Source organism: Canis lupus, chromosome 8, assembly GCF_011100685.1.
Source record: "Canis lupus familiaris isolate Mischka breed German Shepherd chromosome 8, alternate assembly UU_Cfam_GSD_1.0, whole genome shotgun sequence".
NCBI lineage: Eukaryota > Metazoa > Chordata > Mammalia > Carnivora > Canidae > Canis > Canis lupus.
Genome location: NC_049229.1, coordinates 22,625,434 through 22,641,340, shown reverse-complemented (window position 1 = coordinate 22,641,340; position 15,907 = coordinate 22,625,434). Strand labels below are relative to the sequence as shown.

The window sequence follows — 15,907 nt, the reverse complement described above, 5'->3', positions numbered from 1 at the left end:
GCTTCTAATTTTACTTTTGTTTTTCCAGACGTAATGAAAGTCAATCTTAGAGAACAAGAAAATATGCCAACTTGTTCATAGGGTCACTAATAAAATAGTTGCCATCATTATTTGAATTCTTCTATAAGGAGAGTTTAGCTGTGGGGAAACAATGTAAGAAAAGAACTGATCTGATAAAATATTCTCATTTTTCATAAATCACGCTTTTTACAGCAAAGTATATGTGTGTTTGGATTTTTTTTTAACAATTCTTATTTCTCATCACCATTTATTTGCTCTCGTCGTAGCAGATAATTGCCTCCCAACTGACTTCAGTACCACTGTTTTGTAGCTTAGGTGTCAATTAAGTAGCTACCAAACTCATAGCTTGACCTTCATTAGCTTTGTTTCAGAACCTAAAATTATGAAGCTGCTATAGACTATGGAAAGTTTGATTTTATCTTACGTTGTCTTTGTATTGTGTATAATTATGTAACAAGAATGCTGCCATTATATAAATAACAGAAGGGAATGATCCATAGATCCCTCTATATTTCATTTTAAAACCCTGCTGTACTTTTGTATCTAATCTACATAGTATGTGTGTATATTTTATATATGTGTGTATTTGTATGTGATCTATCCTTTTTAAGTTTCTGTCCTGCACTTTTTCAGATTCTTGTTTAAGTTAAAAATTTAATAACGTTAAGAAATTATGAGTTTATAAGTGAGACTTTATAATATAGTCATGAAGAACCCTGGAGACCGCATGCTCAGATTTAAATCTTGCCTGAGCCTAATTTCTCTGTGCCTCAGATTACTTGTGTAAAATAGGAATAGTAACAACAGTATTTATCTCATGCTGTTATTCTGAGAATGACAGTAGTTAATACATGTAAAAAGCTTAGAACGGTAACAGGCACATTTTAAGTCAAAGGTCTTCCAGTAGCTCTTTATAGAACAATTTAATTTTCTCAAGAGTGGCAACAATTGTAAATTGGTTCACTAAATATTTTGAGCAGGCCTACATTGTTCAGTATTGAAATTTTTTTAACGTAATGTATAGAGAATATTGTTCTAAGATTAAGGAAACATTATTATAGTCCTAGTAGTGTCTCTTACTACTTGTGTAATCTTTATGAATTCATTTAAACTCTCTGAACTTCAGATTCTTCATCTCTAAGTCTTAGGGCACGTTTAGCGCCCTATACATACATTCTTTTTCTTCTGTGCAAAATTTCAAAAACATGCAAAAATAGAATACTACCATAAGCCCTCATGTACACCCAGCCTCAGCAGTTAGCAGCTCATGACATCATCTACATCTCCAGTTACTCATCCCATATTATTTTTTTTAATATTTATTTAGAGAGAGGGTTCGTGCACACATGAGTGAGGGAAAGAGAGAATCTCAAGCAGACTCCTCACTGACCATGGAGCCTAACATGGGGCTAGATCTCAAACCCTGAGATCATGTCCTGAGCCAAAATCAAGACTTGGATGCTTAACTGACTAAACCACCCAAGCACCCCTCATTTCATATTACTTTAAGCAAATCTCTAATATATTTTTTCTATAAATATTTTAGTATGTACAAGATAAAAACTCTTAAAAACATAACTACAGTTATCATTTTTCAGCAACTAAGGTAACAGTGATTAATTAATATAATCAGTATTCCAGTTAGCATAAAAATTTCTAGCTGTCTCCTTAATGTATGTGTCTGGGTATATGTGCACCTGTCTGCATGCATGCACACACACCTATACAGTTCCCAAGTTGTATTTGTTTTATATGTCTTACAAGTTTATTTTGATCTGTAGATTCATTTTCTTTTAATTTCTTTCAGTTTATTTGTGGAAGCATCTAGGTTATTCTAAAAGTTTATCTCAGGATGTTTTTGCTGATTGCTTCCTTCTGTTACAGTTTAACATGCTTTGTCTGTTCTCTGTATTTCTTGTAAATTAATAGTTGGATCTAGACTTTTGACCGTATGTTTGATTTTGGTGTGTGTGTGGGGAGGGGTTGGGGAGTTCAAGAATATCCATAGATAATTTTATGGTCTTCTATCAGAAGGTCCTGATGTCTGGTTGTCTCAGTTTTTGTGATATTAGCAGCCCTTCATAATCACCGCTTTTGATCAATACTTAGATTTATTCATTAAGATTATGAAATGGTGACACTCTGTCATCCCTTCTTTACTTACTAACTGGAGTACTTTTATGAAAGAAACTTCCCCTCATGTGTTCAGTAACCCAGTGGTACAGTTAGTATCAGAAAGATGTGATAAATATTCGATTCTTTCCCTTTATATACTAGGCTTCTTTCTTTTTTTTTTTTTTTCTTTGTTATTTAGTGTCCTCCAGTGGTGATAAATTAGTGTCATAATTGTATTATAATTATGGACTCATGGATTTAAGCATATCTGATATGTTTTAGTCAATTGCAGTTATTGATATTAACTTTGTCCCATCTTTGACTAATAATAGCCTATTCAGTTTCTCCTGTTTTTTATAACCTTAGTTGTCATTGATAGCTTTTTTGCTACCTACTATGTAAAGATTCCAATTTACCTTGATATTTTCTTGCCCAGGCCTTGAATCAGCCATTTATACAAGGAGTTCTAATTCCTTGGTGGGAAATGGTATTTAGGGACCACATCTAGGTGATAGGAATGCTCCTTGCTACTGGGTTGGTCAGTTTCTTTTCAGTAAATAGAGCTAGGAAATAATAATTAACTTTTTCCTTAAAATAATGTATATATTTTATACATTTGTATATCTCATATGTATCTTATATACATAAAATATATATTAGTACATATAATTAATGTTTCTGTATATAGATTTGTTCTTATACTTTTTATTCAAAATCTGAGTACAAAGTTTGTATTATTTAATATCTTAGTCTTATATCTTCATCTCTTTTCTCCCCTACTGAGAATTACAGATCACAGTGACCCTAGGGATGATGATATTAGAAATGCCATGTAATTATGCAAGGCACACATAAAAGTTTCAGAATACAAATAACACTTTCAACCGACAATGTGATTACTGAAAATTGGGTCACTAAGGTAGATAAATATTGGATTCTTTTGCTTCCTTTTATTTTCAAGTTTCTTATGGATTGTGTTTTTTAAGATTTGACTTTTGTTTTATAATTACGTAAAATACTTTACTGATTCCACAGGCAAATCTATAAAGTGGGATATATTCGGAAATGTCTAGCTTCTATATCTCCTCTACTCTGTACCCTCCCTCGCTCCTGTAGATAACTTTTTTAAGGATATTTAATATTGCCTTTGTTCTTTAAGATAAGTAAATCTGTATACTTGTAACCTCCCCTTAGATAAATGATGATGTACGATACACATATTTCTAATCCTTGCTTGGATCAGGGAGATCACTCTAGAGCTGTACGTACAGAGATTCCTTATTCTTTTTCCACAGCTGCATACCACTCCATTGTATGCGGTCATCATAGTTTTTTTCAACCATTCTTTTGTTGGTGGATGTTAGAGTTGTTTTAAAATTTGTGGTCAGTTACATCTTAGTCTCTCAAGCATGAAAATAAGCATAAAGAATTACTATTTTGCTTTTATAAATACACTTACAATTACTAGCTCTTTGCAGTTGTCATTATATATTTTTGCCCTTGTATTTTTTGGGTAAATTCTTAGAAGTCAGATTGCTGGGTCAAAGAGTAAATGCAAATGTAATTTTGCTAGATTTTCCAAATTTACCTCCAGAGGTCTTTTATCATTAAACATTTGCACAGCAGTGTGTGAGAGTGCCTATTTCTCACAGTCATACCAACAGAGTATATATTGCCAAGGAAGAATTATTAACTTGTTTTACTCTATTTCATCATAGATGAATTTGAATGATTTTTCATATAGTTATGAAGTATTTGCATTTTTAAACCAACTGTTCCATTTCTTTAGCCTATTTTTACTATAGGGCTAGAGTATTTTAGAAATGTTATAAATAGGGATGCCTAGGTAGCTCAGTGGTTGAGGGTCTGCCTTTGGCTCAAGTTGTGATGCTGGGGTCCTGGGATCAAGTCCTGTGTCAGGCTCCCTGCAGGGGGCCTGCTTCTCCCACTGCCTATGTCTCTGCCTCTCTCTGTGTGTCTCTCATGAAAAATAAAATCAAGAAAGAAAGAAAGAGAGAAAGAGAAAAGAAAGAAGGAAGGAAGGAAGGAAAGAAAGAAAAGAAAGAGAGAGAAAGAAAGAGAAAAAGAAAGAAAAGAAAAGAAAGAAAAAAAGAAAGAAAGAAAAGAAAGAAAAGAAAGAAAGGAAGGAAGGAAGAAAGAAAAGAAAGGAAGAAAGAAAGGAAGGAAGGAAGAAAGGAAGGAAGGAAGAAAGAAAAGAAAGAAAGGTTATTAATAGAGGTGCCTGGGTGGCTCAGGTTAATTGTCTATCTTCAGCTCAGGTCATGATCCCAGGGTCCTAGGATTGAGACACACATTGGGTTACCTGCTCAGCAGGGGATCTGCTTCTGCCCCTCTTCTCTGCGTGCATTTTTCTCTTTCTCTCTCTCTGTGTCTCAAATAAATAAATAAATCTTTAAAAAAGAAATGTTATACTCTAATATATTTTTTACATATGTTGCAAATATTTTTCTCAATCTCCTATTTCTTTTTGGCTTATGATTTCCTTAGCTAGTCAAAGTACTGTAGCTAGTTGAAGCTTTGTAATGTAATCAAGTTGATCTGTCTTTTCACTTGTTACTTCTGGGTTTTGTATAGTAGTTAGGAAATTATTTCTAATCTTGGTTACAGAGGAATTCACCCTATTTCATTGTAATAGTTGTATGATTTCATTTTTTACATTTATACCTCTGGTCCATTAGGAATTTGTACTGGTGTAGATAGATTTGTGGAAGAGGTCTAATTTTTATAGTTTTTATAAGGTTATTCAGTTATTCTACATATTACTTAAAAGCCCTGTTTTCCTCATTGATTTGAGATAGTACCTTTATCATAAGCTAAATTTGCATATGCTAAAATGTTCTTTTTCTGTATTTTAATTCTTCTCCATTGGTCTGTTTCTCTAAACCAAAGATTTTATTTAATCCACAACAAATTTTACAAATGACATAGTTCAAGTCAAGAATAAGTAATTTGCCCAAAGTATACAGCTATTAAGTATCAAATGTAGACTTGAACTCAGATCTCTCTGGTTTTGAAATTCAAACTTTTGTTCACTGTTCTTTCCTGTTTTCCTTGATACTTGCTTTTCCTTCTGTACAGGGTTGTTATTGAGATGAAATGGTCAATATAAACCATCAAAGGTGAAGTTTTAAAAATTAGAAGTTAATGCTTCTGTGAGTTATTGTTAGCCATTTAGAGGTAAATAGCTGAGAACCAAATATAGTCATTGTTGTAATTTATAATTTTGAAGAAGTTATAGTATGACGTAGAATAAGTTTTTAGCAGTTACACTTGTGCTGGCAATATTTTAACTGGTTCTCAAACATTAGCATGCATATCACTTTGCCTGGAGGGCTTAAAACCCATATTGCTGCCCCTTCATACCTATGTGGTTTCTAGTTTCTTAGATATGTGGTTGGGCTCAAGAATTTGCATCCCTAGCAGGTCCCAGGTAATGCTGATGCTGGCAGTACAAGGATCATATTTTAAGCACTGTTGTTTTAAAGCTTCTAAAAAGATTTAAAGTTTTGTGAATTTCTCTTAAGTCAGATTTCTACAGAGAGGAAAGGGTTCAAATTAAAAATTTTAAGAGTGATGTTATGACAGACCTCTGGTGTAATTCATTTTAAGTTCCCTATTTTTACCTTGCCCTTTTAAAGTTTTTAGTTTGAGTTGTTTTGGTTAACCATTAAAAGTATTATTTATTTACTTATACTTTATTTTCAGTATTTTTTAAAGGGAGTGAACATCATGTTATTTGTATCCTGTACAGTGATGTGCAGAAGTATGTATGGGTGTTCTTTTACAATGTCTTCATTGGTACCCTTTCTTTGAGTGGTTTTTAAAACTTTGATCATTTTTATTATTTGAAGGGATACTAAGAAAGTAGAATAAAGGAGAAATACTATAGAGGGTATAAGTGTAGGAAAACAGCTTCATCATGACCTTCAGTGTAACCTTGTATATGTCCACATAGACAAAAGCTTAGATCCTGGGGCCACAGCTTATTCTGAGTGTTGGAACACCTTGTGATTCTCCTGAAACACAGGAAGTTGAGAGGCATTTAAGGAGATGCTACAGAGCCATCTCCCCTTGACTCTTAATAATCCCTGAGAGTCTATCATGAGACAACTTCCTTTCAGTTCCCTGATTATGATATGTGGGTCTTTCATGTCCCCCTACCCCAAAGAATAGACCTGCAGAATATAATAGTGCCTACCTGCAGTCTAGTTTGTGTTCTTCACAACTTGTGTTGCCATCATCCAGCCCCTTTTGTTTTGGTGTCGTCCTTTTTGATGTGTGGGACAGAGACTCAGGAAGCTTAGTCTTTGGCTTACTCTTCTTTTCATTGTAATTAAACTCTTGAAATTTAAAAGTGGGTTGTATCTTTTTTGGCCAAATTAGTCAGGCTTTGGTTATGTTAGTTCACTTGATAGTAAGTAAGCTTTGTTTCTTTTTTAGCCATGAAAGGAAGTCACATGCTGGCAAAAATTCAGCCTTTTTAAGGATGATAATAATAATAGTAATAGTCTCTAACAGTTATTGAGTTCTTATGTGTACTGTTTTGTCTGTGTTTTACAGATGAGAAAACTGAGAATTTAAGATCACTGTCCCAAGGTCATATAGCTAGTAAATAGTAAAGACAATGTTATTACCTTAGGACCTTCATTCCTGGGCCCAGTCTCCTCAAATCATACAGTTCTGCGTATGTGGATATTTGTGATATATACATATGCACAAACACATACATATATGTGTGTGTGTATTTTTATAAGTCAGTATTGTATCATGCTTTCATATCATATGTTAATGGTAATTTGTCAGTCTTGAATACACAAAAATTAGTTTTATATAAGGATCTGTCACTATATGATTTTTTTTTTTAAGATTTTATTTATTTGTTCATGAGAGAGAGAGAGAGAGAGAGAGAGGCAGAGACACAGGCAGAGGGAGAAGCAGGCTCCATGCAGGGAGCCCGACATGGGACTCCATCCCGGGTCTCCAGAATCAGGCCCTGGGCCAAAGGTGGCACTAAACCACTGAGCCACCCGGGCTGCCCTGTATGATCCCTATTTACATGAAAACGAATGTAGTCAGTAACTCATTAACTTGTTTTAAAAATCAACAACTCGAGGCCCCTGGGTGGCTCAGTGGCTGAGCATCTGCTTTTGGCTCAGGTCTTGATCCCAGGGCTGGGATCAAGTTCCGCATCAGGCTCCCTGCAAGTAGCCTGCTTCTCCCTCTGCCTATGTCTGTGCCTCTCTCTCTGTTTCTCTCATGAATAAATAAATAAAATCTTTAAAAAAAAAAAAAAAAGAAAAAGAAGCAATTCTGCGGTACTCTGTGGGGCACAGGATATCAGTAGTACAGGGTGGATTTCTTACCTAGTAGTGAAAGATAGTGCAACATAGAAAGCAGAATACCTCTTAAGTTGACAACCTGAGAAATTCACTAGTAATACAATAACTTATTGGTAAATAAAGTAATATTTATCAAGAGCTTGCTTAGTGATAAACACTATTCTAAGCACTTTATATGTATAAATGTATTTAATTCTCAAAACAGCCCTATGTTCTATGATTATTATTGTTGTTGTTGATGATAACTTTTAGGTTTTTCACATGATAACCATCAGATTTCCTTCTCTTCAGACTCAACATCCTCAGTTCCATTACCCATAAGACATGTTTAAATTTCTTCTTTTCATCATGTGTCATACTTTGTTTAGCTTCCTTGTAAAGGTTGGTACCCAAGATCTGTACTCCAGATGTGGTGTGACATTTGCAGAGCAAAGTGAGAATATCTTCTTTAGTTCTGCATGTTACAGTTCTATTATTGCAACTTAAACCTACATAAGCTTAGTATACTAAAATAATACTGAAATAAAAATCCCTGAGTCCTTTAAACACATCCTACAGATGACTCTTTTCTCTCTTAAGCTATACTTACGTAGTTGTTTTGGAATCCACTATGAAATCTTAACATTTATCCCTTTTAAATTTTTCTTGTTAGTTATCAGGTCTTTTTGAACCCTTGATTTGTTAACCAATGATTTTCCTGTCTTTGGAAGCTTCATGTCATCTGTAGAGCTGAAGGGCATGCCCAAGATTTTGGCTTTATAGCATACTCTAGAAGCCTTCCTCCAAGGAGACCTCATTCCATTAAGTAGTATGCTCTGGTATTGCTAATTTAGCTAACTGAACTAGTTTATATTTTTTTAGTTTTACTGTCAAAATCATGAAAATCATTGTAAAATTCTTTATAAACATCAAGTTTATTTTCTTGATCTCCAAGTCTTTTAAATACATCAAAAAAGAAACAAGATTAGTCTGTGACATGTGTTATTATTAGTTCATCCATCCTAGTCTTAGAGGTCACTGTATCCTCTTCTAAGTATTCACAAATCAAACCTTTAATAATTTATTTTATTTTTTAAAGATTTATTTATTTATTCACGAGAGACACAGAGAGAGAGTCAGAGATACAGGCAGAGGGAGAAGCAGGCTTCCCGCAGAGAACCTGATATGGGACTCCATCCCAGGATCACACTCTGAGCCAAAGGCAGATGCTCAATCACCGAGCCATCCAGGCATCCTAATAATTTATTTTAAAATGTTATCTGAAATTAACATTAACCTTACCAGAATGTTTGTAGAGTTTACTGTGTTGTTTTTGAAAACAGTCTCCAGTCTTGTGGCCCTGGCAGTGATTCAGGGAGTTCATTTGCAGATTCTTTTTAAATATTTTGCAACATTTTTTAGTCTGGGAGAGATGTGAGCTTATAAAGTAGCTAGGTGTCTTTTTTTTTTTTTTTTTTAAAGACTATTTTTTTTTTTAGAGCAGTTTTAGGTTCACAGCAAAATCAAAAGGAAGGTACAGAGATTTCCCATAGATACCTTGCCCGAACACATGCATACTTTCCTCCATTACCAACCTCTCCACTGGAGTGGTACATTGTATTACCTACCTACGTTGACACATCATTATCACCCAAAGTCCATAATTTACCTTAGGGTCACTCTTGGTGTTGCACATTCATGGATTTGGACAAATGTATAATGACACGTATCTACCATTACAATATCATACAGAGTAATTTCACTATGTGCTTCACCTGTTCATTCCTCCCTTTCCTCTAACCCCTAGTAACCATTGATCTTTTTATTGTCTCCACAGTTTTGCCTTTTCCAGAATGTCATATAATTGGAATCATGCAGCATGTAGCCTTTTCAGTTTGGCTTCTTTCGCTTGGCAATATTCATTGAAGTTTCTCCATGTTTGGGATGCCTGGGTGGCTCAGTGGTTGAGCGTCTGCCTCAGCTCAGGGTGTGATCCCAGGATCCAGGATTGAGTCTCACGTTGGGCTCCCTGTGAGGAGCCTGCTTCCCCCTCTGCCTATGTCTCTGCGCCTCTCTCTCTTTTTCTCTCTCTGTCTCTGTCTCTATGAATAAATAAATAAATCTTTAAAAAAAAAAAAAGAAAAGTTTTCTCCATGTTTTTTCATGGCTTGCTTGATATGAAGCATTTAGTTTTATAAGAAACCATCAAAGTGTCTTCTAAAGTAGCTGTACCATTTTGCATTCCTACAAGCTATAATGAGAGTTCTATTGCCACATATTCTCTCCAGGATTTGGTGTCCTCAGTGTTGTAGATTTTGACCATTCTAATAAGTGTGAAGTAATATTTCATTCTTATTTTAATATGCAGTTCTCTAATAACATATGATCTTGAACATCTTTTCGTATGCTTTCTTGCCATCTGTGTATCTTGTCTGATGAGATGTCTGATAAGGTTATTTTTGAATTAGGTTTATTTTTAAATTGTTGAATTTTAAGAGTTCTGTTTTTGAATAATAGTTCTTTTTTTAAAAATATTTAAATTTAATGTAGTTAACATATACTGTATTATTGGTTTCAGGGGTAGAATTTAATGATTCATCAGTCACATGTAATACCCACTACTCATTATATCAAGTGCCCTCCTTAATGCCCATCAGCCAGTTACCCCTTCCCCCCAACCAGTTTCCCTCCAGCAACTCTGTTTCCTAGTAGAGTTCAGTGTCTCTTATGGTTTGCCTCCCTCTCTACTTACATCTAATTTTATTTTTTCTTCCCTTCCCCATGTTCATCTTTTTTGTTTCTTTAATTCCACATATAAGTGGAATCATATGTCTTTCTCTGACTGACTTATTTCGCTTAGTATAAGTTACATCCACATTGTTGCAGATGGCAAGATTTCATTTTTTTGATGGCTGAGTAATATCACACTGTGTGTGTGTGTGTGTGTGTGTGTGTATGCACATATATATACATCTTCTGTATCCATTGAATAGCAGTTCTTTATCAGATATGTCTTTTGAAAATATTTTCTCCCAATGTATGTTTTGTCTTCTTGTTCTCTTGACATTGTCTTTTTCAGAGCAGAAGTTTTTTTATTTTAGTGACACCCAGATTATCAATTATTTCTTTAATGGATGGAACCTTGGTGTCATATCTAAAAAATCATGGTCATACCCATGGTTATCTAGATTCTTCTCCTATGTTATCTTCCAGGTGTTCTATAGGTTTGTATTTTACATTTAGGTTTATGATACATTTGGGTTAATTTTTCTTAAAGGATGTAAGTTCTGTGTCTAGATTTATTTTTTAACATGTGAATATTCAGTTCTAACATTTTTTTGTTGGAGAGACAATCTTTTCTCCATTGTATTTTCCTTTCTGCTTTGATAAAGATCAGATGACTATGTGATTTTTTTTTTAAGATTTTGGTTATTTGAGAGAGAGTGTGTGTGCACACGAGAGCACAAACAGGAGCAACAGAAGGAGAGGGAGAAGCAGGCTCCCTATGGGGAGCCCAATGCAGGACTCCATCCCAGGACCCTAGGATCACTCCCTGAACTGAAGGCAGACGCCCAACCACTGAGCCACCCAGATGCCTCTATTTATGTGGTTCTATATCTGGGCTCCCTATTCTGTTTCATTAGTCTATTTATTCTTTCAGTAGTGCTACCTTGTCTTGATTACTATAGCTTATAAGAATTCTTAAAATTAGGTAATGTTAGTTCTTCAACTTTGTTCTTTTTTTCAATATTGAATTAGCAATATGCATCTTTTACCTCCCTGTATCAACTTTAGAATCAGTTTACCATAGCCATAAAATAACTTGCTGAAAAAAAAATTTTTTTAAAGATTTATTTATTTATTCATGAGAGACAGAGAGAGGCAGGGGCACAGACAGAGGGAGAAGCAGGCTCCATGCAGGGAGCGTAATGCAGGACTCGATCCCAGGACTCGAGGATCACACCCTGGGCCAAAGGCAGATGCTAAACAGCTGAGCCACCCAGGGATCCCCAACTTGCTGAAATTTTTATTCAGATTGTGCTGAATTATATAGTTCCAAGTCAGGAAGAACTGACATCTTGATAATATTGAGTCTTCCTATCCATGAACATGGAATCTCTTCATTTATTTAGTTCTTTGATTTCTTTCAATAGAATTTTATAGTTTCTCTCATATAGTCTTGTGTACATTTTGTTAGATTTGTAACTGTTTCATTTTCTTAGGTGTTAATGTCAATGGTAATAGATTTTTAATTTCAAATTTCACTTGTTCATTGCTGGTATATAGGAAAGTGATTGACTTTTGTATATTAACTTCGTATCTTGCTACCTTACTGTAATTGCTTATTAGTTCCAGGGATGTTTCTGTTGATTGTTTCAGATTTTCTACACAGTCATGTCTCCTGCCAACAAAGACAGTTTTATTTTTTCCTTTCTAATCAGTTTACCTTTGTATTCCCTTTTCTTGTATCATTAGATATAGCTCCGTTTTCAATCCCTTCTCTTACTTCCTGTATCCATTCACCTTTCCTGTTTATTCTGAACTTTTCAGTCTGATTTGTTAAATCAGACAAATGAGAATTGAGAGTTGAGAGTCTCAGACAGTGGAAGAGTTGTTTATGTTATACAAAGCAGCACATATAATTAATTGCATGTAAAGGAGTTGAGTACTTAAATGTTTACAGGGTTACCCATGAAGTTAATTTTGACCCAGCCTTTTGAGAATTTGAATTGAATGAAAAGAAGATACGAGGAGAAAGGTTATAGACAAAAATCTGGCTTATGGTAAGAAAATATTTGCATAGAGCTATAATAATTACATAAACTTTATTGGAGTGAAAGAGTATTGTAGAAAGGGTGAGAATTAGTGGAACTGAGGATATGGGAAGAGGCAACTTAATAAAATGACACTTAAGTGCTGTATTCACGGCACTTAAAGTTGTGTAGAACTTTACATGTTCTTGGCAGAGTCGCAGTCCAAAAGTCCATTGTCAAGAGACTTTTGTGGTTTAGGGCATTCCGCATAATCTTTGGGCCTCTATTTCTTAGTATCTATAATATAGGAATTGAATTATATAATTGCTAAAAGCCCTGTCTAGTATTTAGCATAAAGTATTTGAAAACCAACAAACAGGCCAATAAATAACAAACTTCGTTTATTTTGTGCTGTTTGAAAAAAGAATCATACTGGCAAGATTATTTTGAAATAATTGTTCATGCTTTTTGTTTTTCTGCAGATGGACCACACATCCCCGACCTACATGCTTGCTAACTTAACCCACTTACATTCTGAACAGCTTCTGCAGGGCTTGAATCTTCTTCGTCAACATCACGAACTCTGTGACATCGTTCTTCGAGTCGGTGATGTTAAAATCCATGCTCACAAAGTGGTACTTGCCAGCATCAGCCCATATTTCAAAGCTATGTTTACTGGAAACCTTTCTGAAAAAGAGAACAGTGAGGTTGAGTTTCAGTGCATCGATGAAACTGCTCTCCAGGCCATTGTAGAGTATGCCTATACAGGGACTGTTTTTATTTCACAGGACACAGTTGAATCTCTCCTTCCAGCAGCAAACCTGCTCCAGATAAAGCTTGTCTTGAAAGAATGTTGCGCGTTTCTTGAAAGCCAGCTTGATCCTGGTAATTGTATTGGAATTTCTCGTTTTGCAGAGACATATGGTTGTCATGACCTTTATTTGGCAGCTACTAAATACATATGCCAGAATTTTGAAGCTGTGTGCCAGACTGAAGAGTTTTTTGAGCTTACACATGCTGATTTGGACGAAATTGTTTCCAATGACTGTTTGAATGTAGCTACTGAAGAGACTGTTTTTTATGCGCTTGAGTCTTGGATCAAGTATGACGTACAAGAACGTCAGAAATACTTAGCGCAGCTACTTAACAGTGTGAGATTACCATTGCTGAGTGTTAAGTTTCTCACTAGACTATATGAAGCAAATCATCTTATTCGTGATGATCGCACTTGTAAACATCTTTTGAATGAAGCCCTAAAGTACCACTTTATGCCTGAACATAGACTCTCTCATCAGACAGTCCTGATGACACGACCTCGCTGTGCCCCCAAAGTACTTTGTGCAGTAGGAGGAAAATCTGGACTATTTGCCTGTTTGGATAGGTAAATCGAAGGCTTTCTTAAAGGATTTATGCTAAAAGATTTTATATTTTTTAAGTGTGCTAATTTTCTCTATTTTTTAAATAGTTTGATTTTGCTATTTATTTGCTTCTTTCTGTTCTTTCTGAATCACATAATCTAATTGTTTTAATCACATTGTCATTGATTCCTTTCAGTACTCTCTGTTATTAACAACCTCCCCCCACCCCCCATGCACAAACTTCATGAATTTTGGTTACTTTTCTATTTTATGTCTTTTTTTTTCTTTTAATTTGTGAAACTGCTTACATTATTATTTGACCAGGTCAGCAGAGATTTATTATTGCTAACTATAACAGAAGATGCTAGTAAGAAGGAGAGCTAGGAATCTTTGATGAGGGCAGCCTGGGGACAAGAATGAGTTTGAATGAATATCATCAAGGAATGGAATCATGAAAGAAATAAGAAAAAGTAGGATACTGAATAAAAATCATGGACCTACAAATTTATTTTCTTCAGTGTAAATATTTTTAATTACATTAGTAAAGAGTGCTTTCTTTTCTAATAATCTACAGTAGGAACTGTTGGACTTTTTCTATAAAGTAAATATTTTAGACTTGGTGGCCATATGGTCTCTTACATCTACTCAGCTCTGCATTGTAGTGTGAGAGCAGCCATAGACAATACATAAACAAATGAGATGACTGGGTTCCAACAAAACTTTATTTACAAAAGTCCCTGGTGGGCTGAATTTGACCCTTAGTCATAGTTTGCCAGTCCCTGATTTGGAGCACTATACAGGTAACTTTCATACATTGAAAATAAAGCTGGATGTTACCTTTCCTTTATTCTTGAATGGGAATGCTCTGTGAAAACATTCATGTTTGATAAGTTTATTTAAATTGTGATTTCTTTCTGGCCATTTCCAAAAATTTAGTAGATTTTTCTCCCTCCAATGGTAGGAAACTATTGATGTCTTAGCAGTGTCAACTGATATATCTGTATCTTTTAGAAAGTCTCAGTTGATTTTTAATTGTCTAAATTAAATTAACTGCAAAGTCTAAAGTTAGTATCATTGAGATTGGACTATAGGTAGAATATTAGTTATGGTCACTACAAAAATTGTTGACTCTTATTTTTAAGGGCATTAATTATTGGTATAAAGTAAAAAATATTAGTAAAATGTCATGACAAAAAATTCCAAACGTGAATTTACATGGTAAAAATTCTTCACCAGTTGCCTCTTGGTCTCTCAAGTATTAAAGATGATATACATAAATTATTAAAAAGTTATAAGAACTGTTCATATGTTTATAACCAATAATTTTTTATCATATATCTTTTTTTTTTTTTAAAGAAAGAAACCTTTTTTTGAAGTAGGTTCTATGCCCAGTGTGGAGCCCAACGTGAGTCTTGAGCTCATAACTGAGATCAAGATCTGAGCTGAGATCGAGTCAGATGCTTAACTGCCTGAGCCACTAGGACCCCAGAAAAAAAAAGTTTAATGTCTTTGGACAGAGCCATTTATTGCAGTATTATTTACAACTATGGAAAAATTGGAATCAGTGTAAAAAAGTCTATTTAATTCTACAAAAAATGTTAAACATATGCGTTCATCAGATACCATGCTGGATAATTGATCTTTAACATGTTTATAATTTATCTAAGGAGACAGATATTTAAGTAGATAATTATAATATGTAATGTTAATGCAATGATAAAGATAATACCATGAAAGTATGAAGGAAAGGCATTTATCCCATTTGGGGGGGTTAGGGAAGATATTGTGGAGAAGTTAATGTCAAAAAAAAAAAAAAGAAGAAGAAGAAGAAAGAAGAAGTAGTAGTAGTAGTAGTAGTAGTAGTAGTAGTAGTTAATGTCCAAAGTGAAGTGTTGAAGGCTAATAAGCAAGACCTAAGCAAAAGGTCACAGGACATGCACAAAGACACAGTGGAATGATACAATATAGGATAGGAGGTGCAGGAGACTAAAAGCTGTTTGGTATTCTAGAGTATAAAGTTTAAAGATTGGGGCCCCTGGCTGACTCATTTGGTGGAGCATGCAACTCTTATTCTCAGGGTTATAAGTTCAAGCCCCACGTTGGGTAAAGAAATTACTTACAAATAAAATCTTGGTGGGGGGGGGGCTGGAAAACCAAATTAAAAATAAAGTTCAAAGATCTAAACAGTAAGGGGTAGACAGTAGTCAGTATGGGCCTAGTCAAAGAAGTATTGTGTGCCATGGTAAAGAAGGTTTTTCTTATGTGGATCAAAAATCAATTATAAGGAGGGTAGTGAAATTATCAGATTCACATATTAGAT

General features: G+C 34.6%; 1 protein-coding gene across 9 annotated transcripts in view; it reads left to right on the top strand.

Annotated features, from left to right (window-relative positions):
• Positions 1-15,907, top strand: part of KLHL28 (kelch like family member 28) — a 33,652-nt gene that overhangs the window by 3,310 nt on the left and 14,435 nt on the right. For 5 of the 9 annotated variants that reach the window (XM_038544614.1, XM_038544610.1, XM_038544615.1 and 2 more), the window contains one exon: positions 12,712-13,610. In XM_038544614.1, coding sequence (XP_038400542.1) covers positions 12,712-13,610 — 899 coding nt within the window. Of the gene's footprint in view, positions 1-2,920; positions 3,056-12,159; positions 12,260-12,711; positions 13,611-15,907 lie in introns of those variants that run through there. The other 4 variants (XM_038544607.1, XM_038544609.1, XM_038544608.1 and 1 more) reach the window with 3 other exon arrangements.